General features: G+C 37.5%; 1 protein-coding gene across 1 annotated transcript in view; it reads left to right on the top strand.

The window, feature by feature from the left end:
- The first annotated feature begins 3,729 nt into the window (after positions 1 to 3,729).
- Positions 3,730 to 23,755, top strand: part of LOC113130371 (guanine nucleotide-binding protein G(s) subunit alpha-like) — a 29,429-nt gene continuing 9,403 nt past the window's right edge. The window contains exons 1-5 of the mRNA XM_026306942.1: positions 3,730 to 5,274; positions 7,139 to 7,211; positions 10,047 to 10,101; positions 10,584 to 10,703; positions 14,996 to 15,093. Coding sequence (XP_026162727.1) covers positions 5,136 to 5,274; positions 7,139 to 7,211; positions 10,047 to 10,101; positions 10,584 to 10,703; positions 14,996 to 15,093 — 485 coding nt within the window. The 5' untranslated portion in view covers positions 3,730 to 5,135. The remainder of the gene's footprint in view (positions 5,275 to 7,138; positions 7,212 to 10,046; positions 10,102 to 10,583; positions 10,704 to 14,995; positions 15,094 to 23,755) is intronic.

The following is a 23,755-nucleotide window of genomic DNA, read 5'->3' as shown; positions in this document are numbered from 1 at the left end:
TGGTTTAGAGACAGTGGCACTGAGAAAAAGACAGGAGGCAGAGCTGGAGGTAGCAGAGCTGAAGATGTTGAGGTTCTCTCTGGGAGTGACGAGGATGGATAGGATCAGGAATGAGTACATCAGAGGGACAGCTCATGTTAGATGTTTTGGAGAAAAAGCCAGGGAAGCCAGATTGAGATGGTTTGGACATGTTCAGAGGAGGGACAGTGAATACATTGGTAAAAGGATGCTGAGGTTAGAGCTGCCAGGAAGGAGGCCTAGAGGAAGACCAAAGAGGAGGTTCTTGGATGTAGTGAAGGAGGACATGAGGATAGTTGGTGTGGGTGTGGAGGATCAGAGGATAGGGTTAAGTGGAGGCAGATGATTCGCTGTGGCAACCCCTGAAGAGAGCAGCTGAAAGGAAAAGAAGAATACATGTCCCATATTCTATCCCCAATTGACCCTAAAATAAACTGTATTTCTATTTCAGCTATTAGGTGAGTGCAGATGTAATATAGCACTAAAATGTACAGTAGTTTGGAGATCATATGAGGGTGCTACCATCTAGAGGAGTGACACAGGTATAACATGATAGTACTGATTTTTGGAAAATGCTTATGTGGTCCAAAGGTCTAAGGACTACAGCAATGTATTTTAGAATAAGTAATAAGAATATAAATAAATTAAATGAATGGTCAGAAAATTCCTGATTATTGTTTTTCTAAACAACTTAATTTTGTTCTCACCCTTACCCTTATGGCCTGTTCTTGAAGTGACACAGGACATGTATGACACAGTAATTTACTGATTTAGGGATACTGGACATGGTTCCTCTATTACAGAAACAATAGTCCTCCTAGTTTTTTCCCAGTTCAGGTTATCATATATACATTGGCTTTATATAGGCCTATGAGATTGTATGTCTTACCATGACTCACAAGTCTAATCACATTATGTAGATAGGATATTTGGCTTACACTAACAAGTATACAAAATAGTATATAAAATTTGAAGCAATGTGTATTTGGCCTGTACTTGTACTTAAGTATACTTATCAAATATACAAATGTATCTAAGTGTATTTGGTCTATACTTATCTTTTTGATTGCGATATAAAGTTAAGTATAATTAAGTATTCTTAACTTATACATAAGATATACAGTACTGTGCAGACATTTTAGGCACTTCAGATGGTTTGGATTCTTACCACACAACACCATCAGGTGTCAGATTCATCCCAGGTTCATTGTGGAGCCCACTGTGCAGGACAAGTCCATAAAGAACCCACTAGAGTTTATAGAGAACTATTTTCAGTTGCAAGAAGTACCTGCAAGGAGTCCTGCAGCAGATGGCCTGATCCCCCAAAGAGCCTGGATCTGGGCAGTGTGGAGTCAGTCTGGGATCAAATGAAAAGACAGAAACACTGGGGCAGCTTGAATCTACAGAAGAACTACAGCAGCTTCTCCAAGGTGCTGCAAAGTACCAGGAAAAACTATGTGCAGGTCAAACCAAAGAGAAGTGCTGCTGGTTTAAGGACAAAGGGGAGTGCTGCAAATACATATTAGATTTAAGTTTTGTTCCATTCACTGCATTTGGTATGAAGTTAATTTGTAATGAAAACACAATTTATGTAATTTATATGAATAACATCCTCTATGTATTTTTGTAGCCTAAAACGTTTTCACAGTTTTTTAAATATTTATTTTGTACTTTCAGGTGGAATAACATATATTAAATAGAACATAGTTGAAACTGAACCATTAATAGAGTCTGCTAATATACTAAATATAGTATACTACACAGCATACCAGTGTACTAGCGGGTTGGACTGTTGAGATTTCCCAGCATGCCCGAAGGATAGAAACTGTGTTTGACCACTATTTTTGTTTTTGTTTGAGTTCACATTGTTTGTTTAGGTTCCTTTTGTTGTGTGTTGTAGTTAATTAGTCTTGTCCAGTTATTTTGACCTGTAGCATACCCGTAGCGTACCCAAAGGGTTACTGCTTTTGTGATACATGCCCTGCCATTTTGTTATGTGGCTGAGTTGTCATTATGATTGTACTGAGCTTTCTAGAAGCTTGTCAAAATAAAAGGAAGCTGTTAAAAGTGTGAAGTTGTCATAGCTTCCTGTCCAGGCTAGTACTTGGTATAGTGTGGCTGCAGTGCAAAAACAAGTTTGGTAGTTTTCTAATTTTGTACCTAAAGGCAAACTAAGAGTATATCTAGTACTTTATTTGCAGCAGGTAAACTATGCTTTCATAAACTAAAAAGTGGTCTAGAAGCATATAATTAGTACCAAAAAGGTTCAATTCACAGTATAATTGCAGTAAACTTATTTAAACTATTTGTGTACTCAAAGATTATTACTTTTAAATCTAAAAAGTGGGCCAATTTAGTCCCAAAAAGTGTTGAAATAGTACACCTAAAAGTATACTTCTAGTACATTCATATTAGTTTATTTACCACACAAAATATACTTGGGTTATCTACTTGAACTTTACTTAGATTTACTTAATAAAGTAAACTTTAAGTATACTTGTTTTTTCTGGTTGCTGATCCAGCCTTCACCATGAGGTTTGCTGGGTGAGGCTTTTACATTTCACCAGTCAAAACCAGTTTATTGTCCAGCAGAGAATCATCAACAAAACAGTTACAGTTGTGACTGGCTATCAACTACCATTCAGCAGTCTGTCCATAAGCTTCCCATTCAACCTGAAACTTCCTTTTATTTTCATAGTAGTAGTAGTAGTAGTGGTATTAAATGTACATGCATGGGCTTATGTGCATGTGTTTTTCGTCATAGGTTTTCGGTGTTGTTGATTAATAGTTTATAGGTGAACGGGTTGATGATCATTTTGCTTCAAAGAGGGCGCCTCTCCCCTTCTGTGCCTCTGCTTCTTGACGCTCCGGGCAATCATGTGATCCGAGCCTGCTTCAGCCCAGGTGCATCAAGCGACAAGGACAAAACCGGAAGTGCTGTAATCTAATCTTCCAAATAAAAGCGTTTTTTTTCTCCCACTGACAGAAACGTAATAATGTTGATTATTTATGGATATATGTATATATATAAGTAGGAATATATATTAAATAGGTATATATGAATACTGTAAAAAAAACTTTGTAAAGATGACATTTTATTTTCAGCAACAGCTTCATGTCAATTTTAGTTTCCATTTACAATGTGTCACTCAGGAGTAGACTACTTCTGATACTCAAAAAATTTGATTTTAATTCATTAGGAAACCCCCTCTGACGGATCTGTGGGTGTGTTGGTTGTATTTGCGTACCACTGTAGTAATATTGTGTATATGTATGGCCATTTCGAGTGTCTTTGTATTTTCTTTTTGTGTCTTGTTCATCTGTGTGGCCGTTCCGTATTTTAGACTATTATTTTTTATGGTTGTCTTATGTGTATATGGTGATTTTTTCATCTCTCTGTGGTTGTTTCGCGTCTCTGAGAATCAAAATCCGATTTGTCAGGAAAGCAGCTTTCGATGTACTTCGCAGAACTTAAGTAAGAAAAACAAAATGGCAAAAACAAACTAGAACCTATTATAATATATTATTTGTGGTAGTTTTTGGCCCTTGTGTGTCTTTGAATGTATGTGACTGTGGTTGTTTTGTAATTATTTATGGCCATATTGCGCACAGGTAGAGTACTTGGGGCACAAATACTTATTGTGAAAGTTGCAACCGGAAGTTAATTTTGTCCTCGCGGAAAACTTGACCACGGTTGATCGTTCCCAGGGTTCCGTGAGAGCGGTTTGCCCCACCCCACCTCTTCAACGCTATCTATCTCAATGTACAATTTTCAGAGAGAAAAGGTGGCAAAAATAATCCAGAGTAATACTGCAAAGAAACGTTTCTCATTTCCCCGACCGCTTCCTCGGAGCAGACGCAGCATCTCGGCGGTAAAAAATAAGTGTGTCGCCGTTGGATCCGTGATTGAACACACCGCGGTATGTTCATGTATCATGCACATGTAACCATAATCTACCAGACGGATTCAAAGTGAATACAAAGAGCCGAGAGACTTGACAGCGGGCTGTACCTGCGCCAGACGAGAAAACAACGAAGGATTTCCCCAAATATCACCTGGATATTGCGTTTTATTCAAGGACATCCAAATGCCCAAACCCGCCTCTGCCCGCCCGGAGAAGCTTTCCGATGTGAGGAGAAACACAAATTAACGTTACCGAGAGAAAAGGGGCCTTTCGGGGTCTGGTCTAACCCTCTGAAAAGGCAGGCACCAGCATCTGTTGACGGAGAGAGGAGATCATTTTGGCATCGACTTAAAAAGCAGGAATTTATTGATAAGGTTTCTAATATCAACGACTACAATCCCCGAAAACGGTGTGTAACGTGACGGATTTGTGGTAGAGACAGAAGCCCCGGTGTAGCCTGATGATTCACATGCCGTCATTTTAAGAGGAAATATTTATTTTTTATTTTTTTTCACCCGCCATTTGATGTGATTTGGTTAGGTTGAAACCCGATTGCAAACAACCCTTAAAAATAAAAAGCTAAAATATTTCTTTGAAAGGGGAAAACGGTCGAGGAAAAAAAAAAGGGGCTTTGGTTGTGAGTGGAAATGAATGGCAGTGTGAGATATCTGCCGAAGATGGGCTCCAGAGGAGACATTTGCTGAGAAAATTTAACTTAATAGCTTGAAAATCTATCTATTTTAAGAAACCAGCGTGTAATTTTAACGCACCTTTAAGGAAACAGGACCGCCGACATCCATTCATGAGCGTGGAAATTTTACATCCACTCTCATATCAATGTTGATGACTTCATTGCGGATTTACAGTGAAAATCACAGGAATCGTTGCGGCATCGTTGCTCTGCTCTTTTCTGACTGATATATTGTTGATAAATTGCCAGTAATTAGCCACATCCATCCACGCATAGTTGTGCCAAAGCGCGGTGGGGCCCACCGTCTGCTGCCTAACAGGTTTACGTCTGTTTCATCTGCATCTGGTAATATAGATGCCACCCATTTTGAGCCAGGTGTTCCTCTGCTGGGCCAGTCTAGGAATTTAGGATTAATTGATTTTCTCCTGATCATCAACCTCCCTCCTTCCTCTTACCCTGCACTCACCCACCCAACCAACAACCCTGCCTCCCCTTGAACCTTTCACTGGGTTTTTGGGAAGATGGGCTGTCTTGGCAATAGTAAGACTGAAGACCAACGAAATGAGGAGAAGGCACAGAGGGAAGCCAACAAAAAGATAGAGAAGCAGCTCCAAAAAGACAAACAGATATACCGAGCAACTCACCGGCTACTACTTTTAGGTAGGTTTTGTGAAATTTATCTACAATGATATGTGTGTTCATTTTAAGCCTGGCTTGGTGCAGCCACATAACATTTCAAGTGTATTTTCATATTTTTTATACATGTTACAGCCCTCGTTTTAGATTGTACTCATAAAAATGTTTAACTACAACTTTTTTTGTCCTTTTAACAGTGGCACCAACAAAAGATGTAGTGATATAATATTGCTACACCATCAGTTCACAGCGTATTAACACAGGACAAATCAGGCCTGTCTTCAGTATTCATGGGTTTTTAATGAGAATGATTACAGACCATGTGGGAGATGGTGGACAGACAGACACCATTTGTGTGAAGGCGGCACACATAGGCACCACGCAGAGGATGGGAGGCCACAAATGGGCATTTTGCACGGTTGTTTCTTTTATCCACGCATGTAAATAGCAGAAATTGTGATCATTGTGTTTGTGGGTGCAGCTTAGATCTCAGCGGCACTTCACCTTGAGTTAGTTGGGCCTGTAGACTTTATGTTTAATGCTGTTTCTCAGACACCACACACGCCTTTGTACAATCCTCTCCACATACACCACTCTGGACATGGGTATTCTCATCAACCCTTAAAAACTTTTATTTTTAAATTCATAATAGTAATTGTAGGGCTAGTATTTTACTAAGTATCAAGAGCAAATGAGAATTACTAGTAGGATTACTAGCTTCCTTTGAATGACAGTTCTATTCATTGTAGACTGAAATTGATTCTAGATCTGTGCAATTACGCTCTACTGGCTGGTTGTCTTGTTGGTTCCTGGTGTTTGGATTGGGCTGTGTTATGGCATGGTTTCTTTCATTTTTCCTCCCGATAGGACACATATCGGCTCTTTTCTCCAAAATATTTCATAATGTTTGACTTACAGAGAATGACTGTTCTCTGACTGTTAACTGTGTGTACGGGGACCTAACTGTTTTTATCCATCTGTCTTAAATGACTAACTAAGTAATAAGCAAAACAAACACTAAGGCAATAAGCAGAGCGGCCAGAGCTCAGTCTAAGTCCTCACCCATGGTGATGAATCTTTCAGTACTCAAGTAAAAGTACTGACACAAGAACTTTGATATACTCCTTTACAGGTCAGTCCTGCATTAAATCTCCTACCTATGTGAAAGGGTAGAGGTATTGTCAGCAAGAAATACGTGTTTTGCAGGGAAAAAAAATCACACATATAGTAGGTAATATATCTGTCTGGTTAATAAACGATACACGCCAAACACGACAATTAGACACTGTTGTTTTGCATTCTTAGTCTTTAGTCTTAAAAGTAACTAATAATTGCACTTGTCAAATAAATGTAGAGAAGTAAAAACTAAAGTATCTCCATTGATAGTGAAGTACAATTAGAAAGTAGCATAAAATGGAAGTGCTCAGGTAAAATTTCTCAAAATTTTACTTAAATACGAAATCTGAGTAGATGTATGTGGTTACTTCTCCCAGCTGTTAGGAACAGGCCCTTTGATTGGCTGTTTTGAGGTCTCACCATCTTAGTGAGATTGCTGTTGTGCAACACATAACACTCCCAAGGACTGAGAAGTTTAGGTATGGGGCATTGTTGTGTGTACTGTATCGAACAGGACCTCTGTCTTGAGAAACAAAGCTTTGATAATCAAATCATTAATGGATGAAGTCTTGGACATGCATTTGTAGCTCTTCCACTTTATCTATTACTGGTCTGATCTTCCAAGGAACCAAAATTATTTATCCTCCATGAATCCAGTGTCTAAACCACCACCCCTCATTTTCAGACGGATCCCTATGCTGAATATTTTAGTCTGTGTTGAATGACACTAAACCTCTTCTGATGTATCTTTTTGTCGCCTCTGTGCTTCCAGGAGCTGGTGAATCTGGGAAAAGCACGATAGTCAAACAGATGCGAATATTGCACGTTAATGGCTTCAACGCAGAGTAAGTGTTGGTTTACTTTATGCATTTATTTTGTATATTCACATGCAACAAACGCAGGCAGTTATTTGTTGGCCAGATACCTTGGTAATGTGATGATGTTTTGTGAGCGACCGTTGGTGCATTCAGAAAATGCAAATGACCTTTAGTAATGCTAACATCAAGAAAATAGAGGCATTGACTGTCCACTTCACTCAGTGGCTAGAAATGATTTAGTTGGTGTGGATTTTTATTGCCAAAAACATAGAAAATTGTCAAAAATGTGATTATTATAAAGAGGAGCACTATGACACAACATCATCATAAATCATGACTTTTAAAAGACATGAACACTGTTAGAAAGAGATTATTGAAGAGTTAGTTTGTGGAGGAAGCTATGGAGTCTGTATTTAGATATGTAACTGTCATGTAGCTTTCCAGTCGCTATTTATGCCATATTGGAACATAAAACACTTAGTCATGAACTGATTAACAAAAAATTACTCAGCAGCTATGTTTATAATTACTTTACAATTTCAGTAATTTTTCAAGAATATTCAGCATTTCACTATTTATATTTATTCAGTTGATATCATAGTTAATTACATTTTCTTTTACTTTTGTACTGTTGCTCAGACATAACATTTGATGAATGAGCTTTTTTTTCCCCCCTATTTTGTATCAATTTTCTTTTGCCTGTAATATATACAAGGACACCATTAAAGATGGTTTTAGTTGTCTTGTGAATACAGTATAGTAGTATATTATTATATTTTTCTTCTGAAATATGTATTCTTTTGTGATAGGATAGTTTGGCTAGAGTTACGTAAATAAGCAACTGCCTCTTTAGGAAGAAGGGACGAGATAAAGGTTTTTCCTCCTTAGGAAATGTAATTGTACTGATTATTATTAGGGAAACTGTGAATTTCATGAAACATGGGGCCGTGAATATCAGTTGGCTCAGTCTGATTGACTGACTAGTTTACAATAATTTTATGAGAATATGAATATACTGAATATAAATGAATGTTTGTAGTGTTTCCTGTTTGTGGTGTTGTAGTGTAGTGTTTGTAATGTTTTCATAGTGCTGTGGAGTAAATGCTCAAAGACACAAGAAGATTTATCTGTTTCAGGTTTTCGTGGGTAAGTTGCCCAGGGTGTTTTCAAGCCACCTTGTGTTGTGCATTCTAAATTAATGCAATGGAAATAAAAGGCATATTTTTCTATTCTTAATCATCTGTTTCCTAGAAAGTGGTTTTGGTTTAGGAGCATCATGATGTGCTTATTTTTGGGTCACGTCGAACAGATGCTCCTCACATACGCAGACTCTCTGGTGTAATGACAAATCCACAGTCGGCTGTGACTCCCTGGTTTTGTCTCGCCGTACTGGATATCTGGGTGTGGGGCAGTGCAAGTCAGTGCAAGGTGCTGGGAGGATGAGGAGATGAAGGGGAGTGACACATAAATACATTAGAGGGATGAGAGGAACGAGGGAGGGGGCAGTATGACTCCGGGTGAGAGGAGATTGATATAGTGGTTTGTTTAAAAGTTGGCATTCTTTTGTCTTTTTTTTTTTTTTTTTTTTTCTTTGAGGCCCTAGTGTAAGGAATGTTCTCTGTCTGATTGTACTGCAGTCTCTCTGAGTAAAATAGAGGAGCTGAGAGTGAAACAAAACCCTCTCTGAAGTGTGTCTTTCTAAGTTTAAACCTCCCCTTTCTTTGAGTAAACAATCAGATTTTAACTCTAGCTAATTAGTAGCCGGTGTCATATCCGTCGCTATGGTGTCACAGTTTTCACATTGAAATAAATATGCAGATGTAAGGGATGTTATTTGTGTAAGCCAGGTTAGAAGAAATGATAAGGCTGTATTGATTTTATTTGTGCTTGTCGACATTTTTGTAGAGGATTTTTCTATGACATGAACACAACACCAGACCGGTCTGAATAGCTGAGAAGTCAGAAATGTGGACAACAGCTTACAATGTTTTGAACCATGCTTAAAAATGTTCTAATTATGAAAAACTTCTAAATTTGAAACTCAGGGTTTTCTTCCTCCAGCATTCTTAGTCAGGGTTGCCATTCAATTACAGTAGCCTACTGTGGTGCGGTTATGCTGATATTGTTACTTCACCAAAGTCACTGTACACAGAACACCTTTGTTACTAGAAGATATGAATCCATGCTTTTAATTTGAAATCCTTCTGGTGAACATCAATACAAGAAGCTTGTTTTCAGTGTTCATGCTACTGCTGTAATGTAGACAAAATATACTGCCTAGTACATTCACATGTAACACAACATATGGGGAGGCTTTGCTTAGTAGCTTATTGCTATGAAATAACCTGTTAATGAAGAAATCACACCATACACGCACACGTCATTTGGGGAATTTCCATATCAGTTCTGAGTTTCAATAGTCAAACTTGCCATTTAAACGAATTTAACATTTCCAATGGCAGCCCTAGTTTCTGAAAGATGTGTGATGTTAGAGTTCTACCACTGATATCAGTGAAGTCCACAGATTGCATGAAGTTGCACAACACAACATCACTCTCTGCTATTATCTATATAATAAGTTCAGGAGGTAGATATTTCAAGAACATAAAGGTATGTGTGCCTCTGGACCCACAATACTGTGGTCTAATAGTAATTTCTCTGCACGCTGCCAAAAAGATGTGGGTGAAGTTTATGTATTTTACATAGCACATCACTACTAGTAAAACCTGCTGGCACTAATACACAAAAAAGAAAAAATTTCGTCACTGCTGCTGTGTTACATTTGTTTTTCATGTTACTATTTCACTGTCAAAAAAACAAAAAATGTAAAAAAAATGACACAGGCTTCTTTTTTCTTCACAGGGAGAAAAAACAGAAAATTCATGATATTAAAAACAACATTAAAGAAGCTATAGAGGTAAGAAATCGATCTTCTGACGCATTTGAAATCTGAAGTTTGGGATTTTACCATGGTGGCAGCAATGATAAAGACATTTGACGATTTTTAGTGACGTTTAATATTTTTTTTATTTTTTAGGCCAAAAAAATGCCTGCATTATTATGGCTATAATTTTTGTTTGCTCTGAACAGTGTGTCCAATAATGTTCTGTTACACTAAATTAAACGTTTATGAAAATCTAAGCATAAAAGCCAAAGTCATGATAAATTTTACTGATGTTGGGAGGCAATAAAAGAGCTTTGCTCAACAAGTGACCGAAGTTTTATGAATGCTTTTAAAATATTAAACAGTGAGCTTCAGATAACACCTTTCTTTAAAATTATTATGTAGCACACTGGAATGTAACAGTTAATATTCACCCTGTTGTACTGTAAGTGTCTTAGTGCTGTTTCTATATCTATTTTTGTGTTAAATTTTATTCTTCTGTTCTCTCCATCCAGACGATTGTGGCTGCCATGAATACACTCACACCACCATGCCAGTTAGCCTGTCCTGCAAACCAATTCCGAATTGATTATGTCTTGAACCAAGTAAACCAGAAGGATTTTGAGTTTCCTTCAGTAAGTTGGACCTTATTTCCTTCAGATATATTTACTCCATAGAAGTTTTTCTTTTTTTCTTTCAATTGCAACTTCAGAGTTTGTTGATAAACAGATGAAGCAATCCTTATTTCTATATAATTTTTACTAACTCATCCTGCAGTTAGTGCACCGTTTTTCTAAATATATTTCATAAGCAGGTGGTGATACTGATGTAGTATTTTAGTTGTATTGTGGATTAGTATTAAACTTTATTTATAGAGCTGCTTTCTAAAACAGGGGATAAGAATAAAATTAAAATTAAAAAAGACTTTTAAAGTTTCAAATCTAAATGACAGCCTGATTTTTCAATGTACAATATTTCCTACATGATTTAGGTTTAGTTACTAAATAGATATTTATTAGCTGTTTTCCTCAAATCCTATTCTTTGTCTGCCTGGTGTGCTCTTTAATGTCTTACAGCATCAGCCTGCTGAATAGTACAGGTCTCCTGACTAGGTGTGCTGCAGGTGAGGGAGGCATCTCACACTGCAGCCTTTATGTGTCTGCGTAGTGATTCAATAATTAACAGGTGTGCTCCTTCTTGGGAGACTGTCAATTGAATGAGCCTCTCACCTGAGAGATCCACGCTGCCTATTAACACTAATTGTCTGTAATAACCTTAAATGTATCTAGAGGGACTTGTCCTCTAGAAACACAGAGACTCGGAGGAATTCTCCCTAAGCTACCATCTGCTCCTGGCGGCCTGTCAGGCAGCCACTGCAGGTCCCACTGCTGTACCAGATATTTATATATTTGTCTACTTGCATCTTTTGAAATTTTATGTCTTTAAAACTGATGTTTCAGATTAGTTGTTCAAAGAAACCTTACTCTGATTTAGACCGTTATGCCAGTAGCATCTGATGTTCATCCACCTTAACATTGCAGAACCAGGGGCTGTAATCTGGAGCTATTGAGTCTGGTTCCTGAGAATAATTCACAGATATGTGTTTTTCCTCCTTGATGTAGTGTTATGGAAGGAAGAACAGGGAGAACAGCTTGACCATAAAAGACACACTAAGGTTGTGCTCCTTCACAACACTAGATGTAACACAACGCCCTCAGTCAGAAAATTATTTTCAATAATAAACGGTCATGCATTTGGTCTACTGCTTAATCAAATGTAATTCATGCATTTTTAATCTCTTTAACCCAACATATGTCAAGTAGGTTGTTATAAAGCCAAGCTATGGAAACAAACAGTTTAAAAAGCATTAAAAAGATTTGACATTCATTTTGATTGTTTTAAATGTAATTCTTTCTGGATTTTCATTGCCATCCATGACAGAAATTTTAATATCTTTTGGGTTTTGGAATACTGGTTGAGTAAAACAAGTAATTTGAGTACATAAGTTGTGTGAAATTATAACACTCACATTTCATAGTGATTAATACAGAAAATAACTGGCAGTGCAGTTAATATTAAAAATAAATCCCTATGGCCCTATTCTAAACCCTGTACATTAATTTTAAATTCTAGTTCAAAGGGATTTTGAACAGCCCTTGATTCATCTGCTGAAAAAATTGTATTTGATGTATATGAATTTAACCAGCCATTATAGATAATACAAACTAATGTGAAGTCAAACTAGAAAATGCTTTGTCTAACTGAAGTGACTTAAGAACCATATAGTTTGATTTAAGTTGCTAATCATTTTCTAGTATGGGAAACTTATGTAGAGGAGGTAAACAGTATGTCTGTTTAATGTTGATTTCAGTGTTGTTATCGGTAGATTTTTATAGTGTAGATTTGTCTCTAGCAGCCGAGCATCCAGTGAAGAGTAAGTATTAGTGTTAGCGAAAGGAAGTTTCCTCATATTGTCTATGTTACGTCATGGCAAGTTTACCATGCTGGCCTATCTTGAACTGACCCTTCCCTTGGGCTCTCGGTGCATCACTACACCTCCAGTGAAGACCCAAACTCACTTGGTCTCTTGTTTGTGTAGTGTGGTAGGTTTGAGTAGGCGTAAACGTGGTGTTAATACTGTTGGAGCTGTCGACTTTCTACTGTTATTTGACATAGTGGTGTCAGCATGGCGGCTGGTTATGTAAAGCAAGTTGAAGAAAAACGTTTGGCTTTGTCTTTTTTCGGCTTCATTGGCCTGTCAGCTTCGTCGATTCTTCCCATTGAAGTGAATGGTTGGTTGTTCAGGAATGAGAATAGAGTAGGCAACTTTCTGAGAGCCTCAGCTACCTCCTCCCCCTCCTCTTCACGCTCCCCCTTGCCTGGCCTGAAGGCCTACTGGAAACCAGTTGGACTGGTTGACTCTGCCTGCAGCACAAGAGGAACACAGAATAAGCACAAGGTCTGGATTGAATCTCCATAGTCTCGTTGATTTATTTATTTATTTATTTTTTTTCTTTTGAACATCATGTCTAATCAATCATCTTGTAGTTATAAAAATATTTTTCTTCTAAAATGTTATTAATAAAATGACCCAAGCCTTTTTGCAAGATAGAAAATCTTTCCTCAGGTCATTTGATTCCTTGCACACGGGCACACAGGCTGCCATGTCCACCTGTCCCACAGCTTCCTAACTTCGAGTTCAGTACAGTACAGTGATTACACCATCTTTCTTTAAACATTCTTGATTCTACAAAAATGCTTTAATAGAAAGAAAGACAGGCTTTCAAAGAAAGACCAAAATGTATACATTTTAATTATAAGGCAAGTGAAAAGCATTAGTTGCTACAGTTGTTATGTGCCTGGTTGAGTTTTTAAAATATACAGTAACTAGTAAATGATGTTTTGATGTAGTATATATGATGAAAACTAAGCATCTGCATTCTTCAGTTTCATAGACATTTAAATTGCCATGAATTCTGTCATTTATTTTAGATCCACTTGATAATGGGTAAATATTGATATGATTGAGGCCTGTGCTTCATAATTATTGAATTTCTTGTTTACCTTTAGATTTCAGTCACTGGAAATTCTATTGTTTTGTGTTTCAAACTAATATGACAAAACACTAGACTGCAAAATTTACACACATACATACAGCATTTCCATATAACAGATGTAAAATAAATGACTCAATGTAGCATGTTTTCTGTCTAATCAAGAGGTTTTGTTTCTAGAAAATACAGATAGCTTTTGATGTCTGCATATGAAGTTTTTTTTTTTTTTTTTTACTTACTTCATTATTTTCTAGATTTTCACCATGCCATAGTACAGCCTGTCACAACTTCTAGCATGGCTGCACACTCTTAAACACTTGTAGTTACACATGGACCTTAAGTGCTACCTTGTCCTGTTCACGTGTCTATCTCAAGAGTATTTGATGGTCACTGCAAACCCTTGCTTAGTCTCAGCTCAATTAAGTATTTTTAAGAGTATACAGTTTAACTTTCTGGCTCATAATGGCTTATTTGTCCTTGTATGTGACCATCTAAAGATTGTAGTGAAGACATAGGCCCCTATGTAGTGACAGCCAAGCCTTGTGTCAGTACAAAGCTCTCCATTTTTTTTTTGAACTCTGTGAACTGTTCTGTTTCCTGCCTCTGTCAGAGCCCGCTCATCTGCTGCTCCTCTCTGAGCCAGGCTTACACTCCAAACTAAGTTAGGGAGTATCACTGCCTCCCGCCATCTGTCCTTAAATGTTTTCCCACATCGAAACACTGATGAGAAATACACTTGTAAGGGGCAGAGGGTCTGCAAAAAGTACCATGTTTTGTTTTTTTTTTGTTTGTTTGGACCCATTTTTATTTTATTATCTACTAATGTATGAAATGGATCATTTTTTTGCATGCGGAATGCTAATTATGAAGAAACTTTTAATGGATTTTTTTTCTTTATTATCTGTTTTTTTCCCCCAATTAATCAGATTTGTCTTGCCTGTATGAAATAATAAAGAAATGCTTGTTATACGTTACAACAGCCTTTTTTGTTATCTTCAGATGTCTTGTTTCTCTAACTAACAGATCAACACCCAAAGCTGCTTGAATTTGCTCACATTTGGCATCTTATTCAAAAAATGACTAAAGTGATTGTTCAGTTTCTACAGTAGTTTGTTTTTTTTTTTGTTTTTTTTTTTTTGTGGAAAATGTAGAAAATATATATAAAATATAAGAATGACCTTTTGTATGATGTTTCATTCCGACTTTGAATTGCTATTTCTCATAAAGATTCCTGTTGTTTTCACACACACTGGGTACTTTTCCTCCACATCTTTTTGTGATATCTTTATTCCGGAGCCAAAGCAAGAGACTTGACTTGCAGTTATTTAGAGGTGTGGTACGTTGCTGATCCAAAGCCCTCTTTCTCTTTCCAGGAGTTTTATGACCATGCAAAGATCCTCTGGCAGGACGAGGGTGTGCGCGCTTGCTGGGAAAGGTCCAATGAATATCAACTCATTGACTGCGCACAGTAGTAAGTCTCTTAGATTCATCACTTTGCATATATGTGTAATTAAATATTTTTCTAGGGGCTTGCAAAAGAAATGTTTCCTTTTTTTCTCTTTGACTTCTATACATACATATATATACTCGCAACCTACCGTTCAGAATGCACATTGTGATCATTAGTAGTTTCCCATGGGGTTTTTGTCAGGGTAGCTAGATATCATCACCAGGCTTATCCTTCCAGATTTTCTGGTGCTTGTTTTCACATTGTGTGTTTGCAAATAAGTTACCCTGTGTCATTAGGCTGCAGGTCAGTTGGGAACTAAGAAACTGACTTGGTAGCTGATGAGTGTGTGGCTAGTGACAGCCGCTGATATTGTGCTCTTATCCCATAGATTCTTTAATGATTTTATAGTCAGTGTTTTGTTTATCTAAATTATTTGTGGCACATACTGAGATTTTTTGTTTTTTCTCTTTTAAACCTTCTGCTTCCCGAGCCTTCTCTGCCCAGCCCTGCCTTCTCTGTATCAAATGCTTTTTCTTTTCTTTTTTTTTTTTCTTATCTACATTTTGATCAGTCAGGCCTGCCTCCACTGTAAGGCATGCAGTGGTCACATGAAGCCACAGTTGTTGGAGAATGAAGGCTTGTTGTATCTCTTCCATGTGTACATGTGCCTTTATGTACATTGTGTGCTGTGTGACAATACGCCTATATGAAGTTGTCCGAGGATTTTTTTTTTTGTGACAAAAGTAGCAAAACGGCAATGTGAAAATGATTTTCACATTTTACATATAAAACATCAATTTCATTTATTTATAGTGTATTTCAAAAAAGTCTCAACACACTGTACATAGTCACAAGAATAAATCAATTTAGGACAATTAAAACTAATTAAAAGTCCTTCATTCAAACTCTTTCTTGTCATAAGTCAAAGTAAAGAAGTATTAGCAGGAAAAATGTACTGGGGAAATTGCAAGTACTGCAAAAAAAAAAAAAAAAGCCTATAACTGATATTGCATTATTAGAGTTTTAACACTGATGTTTACTGTCATATCTGGCCAAAGGAGCGTATTAGGATTGAAATTAACAATGGTTTTGAGTACTGATTTACTTTTTCATTCAATCCATTAATTGTTTGGTTGCAGCTTCTTAGAGCCCTAAGTGTCCTGTTTTGTCAGATCAGAAGTACCAAACCCAAAGATAATGTCGAGTGCCTTAAATGACAGAGAGAAGCTGCAAATTGTGCCATTTGAGGAGCTGGAACTGTTGCGTATTTCACTAGTTTTTCTTAAAAATGTCTGAAATGATTCATTCATTATCAAAACAAATTACAGAACAAAAATAAATTTTTCTGTTTATCAATAAATCAGCTAATCATTGCAGATCCTTTTATTGAAGATTACGTTGTTTAGACTAGTCACTAGACTAATCAAACACTAGACTCTAGTGTTTCCTAACCTAAGAGTTTGAGCCCTGCCATAAAGGTAACTAGATAAATCTGAGTGGTCATGAGTTGATTAGTGGCACACAGAGAGAGAGAGAGAGAGAGGCAGTGAAAAACAAGGCTCTGATCCACAAATTTACAGTTATAATTTGGACTTTTCTGTTTTTGTTTTTTTGTTTTTTTTGTGGAATACTTGAAAGTTGTACGTCTTTGGACTGTGTATTTCAATGCACCTATCTGAAGCTAAGAGTGAAGTTCACTCTACTCAAGGGGGAAATGTAGATAACATCTAATACATGACAAAGGGGCCCCATCTAGATGCATTTCTGTATAAAATCTTCCCTAGAAAAACTATATAGTGGGGTGCAAATTAGAATATGTGCCCCTTAGATGTAGTGTATCATAAGTATTAAATAGAAAGCACCCTTAGATTGCATTAAAATCATAGTCCTTGAGTAAATGTTCTTTTTGTTTGTCCTTGTGACTTAAATTGCATGCATGGCTACAGGTGTGTTTTGTTTGTGTATGGGGTGCCGCATGTTTTTAGGGGGGAGGTAGGGTATCATTAGAGGCTCTAAGATGATCGTAAAAACCGTGCCTTGTATAAAATGTGACTGTGGACAGAAAGAGTCACAAGCTAAAGGAGAGACAGGGGATTGAGAGAAAGGACTAAAGAGACAGACTGAAATGGAGAAAGACGGGGCTTCCCTGCATTGCGGGATCTCTCCTCTCCTCTTTCCTCTCCTCTCCTCCCCTGTCCTCTCTTCTCCTCTCCCCCACACCCAGCAGCCCCAGTGTTATGGATCAGATGCTGGGCTGGGTGGCCAGACCGGAAGTGCTCCCCTCCCCCCTCTGTGTGCTTATGTAAACGGAGAAGCAGAGAAAGAGAGAGGGGAGAGCTATTTTTAACTCAGGCAGGCTGCAGAAGGAGAAAGAATGAGCGAGTGTGTTAGGAGAGAGACAACTTCAGCATTATTGATGAAGGTTGTTAGCATTAAATGAAAATGTCAGCTCTTGATCAACGCGGGAAAAGTCGGGGCTACCCCATATAGCCCCCGCCTCACCCTTTCCAAAAAAGATATTTAAAAAAATGATATTATACGGTTCATATTATGATAAAAGAAAAAAAATGGTGAAGGAAGTCACCAAAGCTTCATTTTTTGCTCTGTCATGCTCCTATATATTGTTTTTGTATCTGCTGCTGTTTAACGCTTCCTGACACCCTATATGGTTTTTGTTTGCGAGGATGTCGTTGTCCTTGATTATATGTAGATGAGCTGAGTTCAGTCAGTGCTGCTGTAACTGTAGGCAATTCACTTACAAGGTCCAAACAGCGCCACTGTGTCCCCTAACCGGACTAAGGTGATGGGTTTGTTTTGTCTCAGTTTTCAGTATGAAGATCACAGATTTATAAACTTTATAAAATATTTGTCCAGTCCTCCCAGTTGTCTGTCATTTCTCAGATCCTAAGAAGAATCTGAGTATATTTTCATTGAGTTATTAAATGCGCTGCTAAAAATGTTAATATAATAGATATTAGTCTTTTGGATAAGCTAAGTGGCTGTACCTGCATATTTGCCATTCAATTGTGACACTGGTATGAATTTTCTTATATATCTCTTTGCAAAGCTAACAAGAACATTTTCCAAAATGTCAAAAATATTCCTTTAAATTAGAACCAGAAAAAATGTTTGAGTGTAAACAGAGAAAATAAATGCAAACACATGGCCCAACTTGTGAAAACACAGCTACTCATGAGACATTGTTTCCTAGTTGCAGTCAATTATGTATTTGTAGACATTGTTGTGTGAAAGAAGCCTGTTCACATGCAACTTGTCCTTTCACCTTACAAACTGTCTGGCTTGGAAATGCATTGTAAAGGGTCACATTATCCAAATGTTATATGCATCTATGTATGTTTGATTGCAGAGTTATTTAATGTAATTATATTTAGATGGATTTCTTTTCATAGCTTGGGAGCTTCACTTTTACAGGACACAAGATCTATAATGCAGTGCTTTGTGCGGCATTAAAAGGGTCACTTTTAAACATGAAAGAACAGAGAATTATAATTTCCAGTCTCCCTCAGCTCTGAGAAACACATGAGATTCTGTGAGCTAAAGACAGTGAAAACCTTTATGCCCTGGTTCTCTTTTGTTTTGGTTCAGCCTTACAAAGTTAGCATCCTTTTTGGACACAGCAGGCAGAAGTTTTATGGCAGCTCCAGAATCCCAGCATAAAAACACGACAGACACAGTAAGTGACTAGCTGGAAGTGGAGCATTTAGCACCCAATATGTCTCTAAACAATTCACAGAGACCAAAATGTAGCTAATGTGAATATTAGACTTAGATTTACTAGGGCCCAAGTACACACAAAACATGATATAGCCTAAATAAACTTATTGTGCCTCCAGGTTTGATCATGGAACAGGTGTAATTTTCTTTCTACGTATCTGGTATTAAAAACATCTTAAAATGTCCCTAAATGGGAAAGTCTTGGTGAGACTGCAGTCATAGACTTATTTTATCTCCTCTTACTCTGTTGGCCAAACTTACTAAGTGTTTAATTAAAATGTGATTTGTCAAGCAGAAATGGCAGTCATTTGTTGGTTTCAGCTTGTGATGAAGTTCTGGGTTTTCCTGTTTTGTTTGGGTCCAAATAACGGAAATAGACACGCTGATTTGCGTGACAGCATTGATGCTTTGCACTGTATTTTATTTTAAAAAAACAAAACAGTATTTGATAATAAAATAATCAACAGTTGACAGAAAATTAATCAGCAGCCATTTTCGTAATTAAAAAATTGTTATAATCTTTGTAAAATGCTGGTTCTGACTTCTCAAGCATGAGGATTTCATGCCTTCCTGTGTCTCACATAACTTGAAATAGAATATCTTTGAGTTTTACACAGTTGGTTGGACCAAACATTTGAAGACCTCTTGGGCTGCCCCAAATTATAGTTGGCATTTTTCACAGGCAACAAAATGATTAATTGATTAATGTAAAGAAAATGAATTTTCACTTTAGTTGATAATTAAAATAGGCACATGCCATTGTAGTTGGTGTTACTTATTTAAGGACCTGTTCCACTCTTCATATGGCAAACACTTTTATGTTTTACAGAAAAAACGAATACCAGGCCAGTGTTTCTGCCGTGCTTATTATGTTTCAGTTCTTTGAAATCCGGTCGCTTGGATAATGTGCCAGAGTCCCTCTGAATTGCCTCTCTGGCATCCTTTTCCCTCTCCTCTCTCTGTCTCCTTCCTCCCCGTCTTTCCCCTCTCTCTGTGATGCGTAGTGGTGTTTCTGCAGGGACAGAAAATGGCAGGGATTGAGTCTGACTCATCGTGAGGAGAGAGAGGAAGTGAAGGGAAAAGGGGGGGTGGGGGGTGGACGGGCAAAGAAAGAGATTTTTTTTTTTTTGTGGGGTGGTGGGGTGTACAGTCAAAACTTAGTGTGGTGTTCTTCTGAGTAGGGTTAGATGTATTTGAAAAATGTGCATATGTGTGTGTCTGCAGCAGATGCTACACATTGCTCTGGCTGTGCTGATTTGTAGCATGACTCAGGTACATTTTAAAGCGTTTCAGGGAAGCTCGAATGGATATGTCTTTGGGAAAGTTTGTGTACGGCGTTTGTGTACTGCAATCTCACTGTGATTTTCTAAATGCTGTGTGTATTCAGCAATTGTGCCACTCCCAGTGTTCAGCTGCTCCTTGACTTACCAGTGTTCCCAGTTTTGTGTTTACTTTACTTTTCTTTCCCTTTCCTTTTTCTTTCTTTAATTTCCACAATTCTTTATCCTTTCTTTCTTACTTTTTTACCTTTTATTTATCATTATGTTCCACCCCTATTGTATTGTTTATTTTGCTTCGATTCATTCAGATTTTCTAGTTCTTACATTCTTTAATTCTTTTCCTAAATTTGTTCATTTCCTTTTTTTCTTTTTATTTCTTTGAGTATTTTATACCTAATGTGTTACTTTGTTTTTCTTTCTTTTCCTCTTGTTTGTTGTTAATTCCTAACTTTGTTGTTCTTTTGTTCTTTGTTTCTTTTTTTGTCTTTTGTGCACGTCTTCCTCTACTTGCTCTCTAACCCACTCCATTCCCTGCATTTCTCTATCTCTTTGTTGTTCTCTCTTTTTCTCTCCCCCTCTTGCATCGTTCCTTTCTTTGTCTCTCTCTTTTCCTTTCTTTTTTATTTTCTCTCTCTGTCTGTCTCTCCCTCTTTCTGGCCCCACTCCAGTTGCACAAGATTTGGAGCCGATTGTCTATTTATAGCGCCTGTGGTTCTGTCACCATGACAACCAAGCTGGAGGCCAGGGCGCCAGGGAGCTATTTTTGGAGCAGCGCTGTAATGTCAGACACAGCCTTTGCTCTCTTTTCTTTCCTCCTCTCTCTCTCTTTCTTTGGGTGTGTGTGTGTGTGTGTGTGTGTGTGTGTGTGTGTTTAAGGATCGGCTGGTGAAGCCTTTGGTTTGGTCGGCTCGCAATGTGAAACGCCAGCGTACAAAGAAGCAGTAAGCCCCTCGAATCTCTCTGCTCTGTGGGCCGTACACAATCTCTTCCCCTCTTTGAGGAAGTGCCAAGACCATGTTCTGACTGGATTTAGGGTTTCGGGGGCTTGTGAAGCTTCAGTTTTCTCTTGTGCAGAGATTGATTTCCGTCATGACAAATTAAAAAGTTTTTGAAGTCATTGTGTTCTCTCAGATGTGTAGTGCTTAAGTTCAAAATTTTGCTTTGAATTTCCAGGTTAAAATTCAGTTCAGTATAATGCCATATGAGCTCGAAGAAAGATTATGCAATAGCAGGTATTTTATTTTGTCACAGTCCTTGAAATTTTCAGGGCATAATGAAGTAGTTTATGTATCCACATTTTAAATCCCCAAGTATCTTGATTTTAAAAATGAAATGGTATTGGTAGTTGTTAATTGTAAAATAGTTTTGTAGACAGATATATGTTATGCACAGTGTTTTCTGTTTTTAACACTCCTACTTGTTGCTTAGGGTAATTCACATGACAGGAGCAATTTTACTTTTTCCATGCTTAATTGACCAGCTATTTTTACCGGAGTTAATAGTTTGCAAAATTTAATTTAATTGTTTTCTTTGTAACGGAACAAGGCATTGTTTTAGATGATCTCGGTCTTTTGAGAGGAAATGATATGAACATGAAAATGAATTGATAGTTCAAAGACCTGCTCGACGTAAATAGGTTTGAGCAGATGTGGAAAGAGCCACTTTTAGGGACGTACTCCTTGCAGCCAGCTCGTATGTGTGTGTGTCAGGCAGTGGCCGATAAGCAAAGCTTTTTGTATTCAGGGCAAAGGTCCCCAGATGTTTTATGTTTGTTTCATGTTAAACAGTTATTTATATGTCAAAGTATGTCAAAGATATTCTTTAAAATGGCTTGTGTAATAGTTTTAATTTCTTGTTTTTTTTGTTCTTTTTTTTTTTTTTTTCTTTTAATGGTTTGATTTTAAATAAAGAAGAGATGTGGCCAAACTCTTTTTAAAAAATCATGTAAAGTTAATATCCAGTTTTGACATCAGTTTATCTTTTTAAGCTTATGTTTTTAAATAAATTAAAATCATTGAAGCTAATAACTCAGGATATTTTCCACTCCGGCTGTAAGTGTGTTGGCCACACAATTCAACACTGTTCAGAGTAAGTCCTATCTAAAGCTGAAGCTGTATACTTGCTAATAATCTGGTTAATCCTTTGTCCTAATACTGCCATTTTAACAAGATTAATGTATTAATGGCGTATTATCACCTTTGTTGGGATAGTACACTGATGATGCTGTAGCCTCTTATGTCGTTTCAGAAGAAGATTTTTTTTTTGTTGGTGCTCAATAGCAAAAATTCTTAGACTTAGATTTACTTACATGAAAGTACTGTTGACCATTGTTTTGGGTTTTTTTTCAGTTTTGACTTTATACATGCCAAGAGGACAGTGTTAAAATATGTTGCTGCTTGTGAAATGCTGCAGGTATTTTCAGAGCAAGCCACTCTAGGAAGGAGTCTCTCTAGAAGTTAAAGCAGAAAATCGCAAAGGTAGCATTTGCAGCTTCCAGATTTTTTTGAGTTGTTCAGGAAGTCCAAGTAAGGTCTTAATTATTCAAAGTCCAAATTGATGTGTTTATTTTAAAATTTAAATTTACAAAGCAGAAAAATATAAATACAATATTTAAAAACATACATATAGTGAGGTTATGTTTTTGTAATTTCTGTATAAATGCTCCACACAGTTGTTGAATCTTAAAACCAGAAAAGTCATACCAAAGTAAAATGAAACAAAGTAATTATAGCACTTTATCTTTTCTTGTAAATACTGGGTTGTTTTCAGTCACCAGACAAGTGTCCTCTGTATATTTCCAGAGTTTAAGTCAGCCTGTCTGCTACCCCGAAATAACCCGGACAGGTTATACATAACACTGCAGACCTCTCTGTTACTGGGGCAGTCACTATTATTTAGTTCAACTTACTAGGCCTTACTAGGCATAGTTATTATTGGCAGTTCTCCTATTAATAGGAGCACACCTACACCGAGATTCTCCTATTAATAGGAGAACTGCTAAAAATTGAGCAGTGTATTTGTACTGGGCGTGTCAACAACTCAGACCAGAGCTGTGGATAAACAAGAGTTTGGCCTTGGCAGATGTTGGTGGCAGCTATGTGAACTCTGTTATCAATAGCACTATAGCTTGAAGATACCGGCACATCCAGATTATTTATGTTTTTTAGAGCTTAGTAGGGGAACATTATGGGGGGATGAAGTTAGACTCTCCTATGGTATGAGTAACTTGGCTGAACCGAGCAAATACTCTTCCCCTGCAGAGTGCCGTTGGTACCAGACTGGATGGCTGCTTAACTGCTTTTTTTTTTTGTTTGTTTGTTTGTTTGCTTTTTTTCAGATGAATCTCGGTGTAGGTGTGCATTTGTGCATATACATTTGGATGACTGACTATCTTTTTCCTCAGTCTGTCCAGTGGTGCAGCTTGTGCAGACCCAACCCCCGATTCCTCTCTGTGTGTTACCTGCAGCCCTGCTGTCACATTTCACCCCTGCCTGCCACATTCCTTGTTATATCAGAGGAAGGTTACATGCCTTTGTCCTGAGAGGCAGCTACTAGCAAGTGTCTTGCCTTTCTAGTTGTAAAAGGGGGCAGTCAGTCAATCAGTCAGTCAAAACACACTGTGCAGGAATCAAACCGGGTGGGATATCGGTACATTTGCCTGTGTTAGC

Source organism: Mastacembelus armatus, chromosome 5, assembly GCF_900324485.2.
Source record: "Mastacembelus armatus chromosome 5, fMasArm1.2, whole genome shotgun sequence".
Lineage (NCBI taxonomy): Eukaryota > Metazoa > Chordata > Actinopteri > Synbranchiformes > Mastacembelidae > Mastacembelus > Mastacembelus armatus.
Note: the sequence above shows the minus strand (reverse complement) of the source record. Positions and strands in the feature narration are given on the sequence as shown.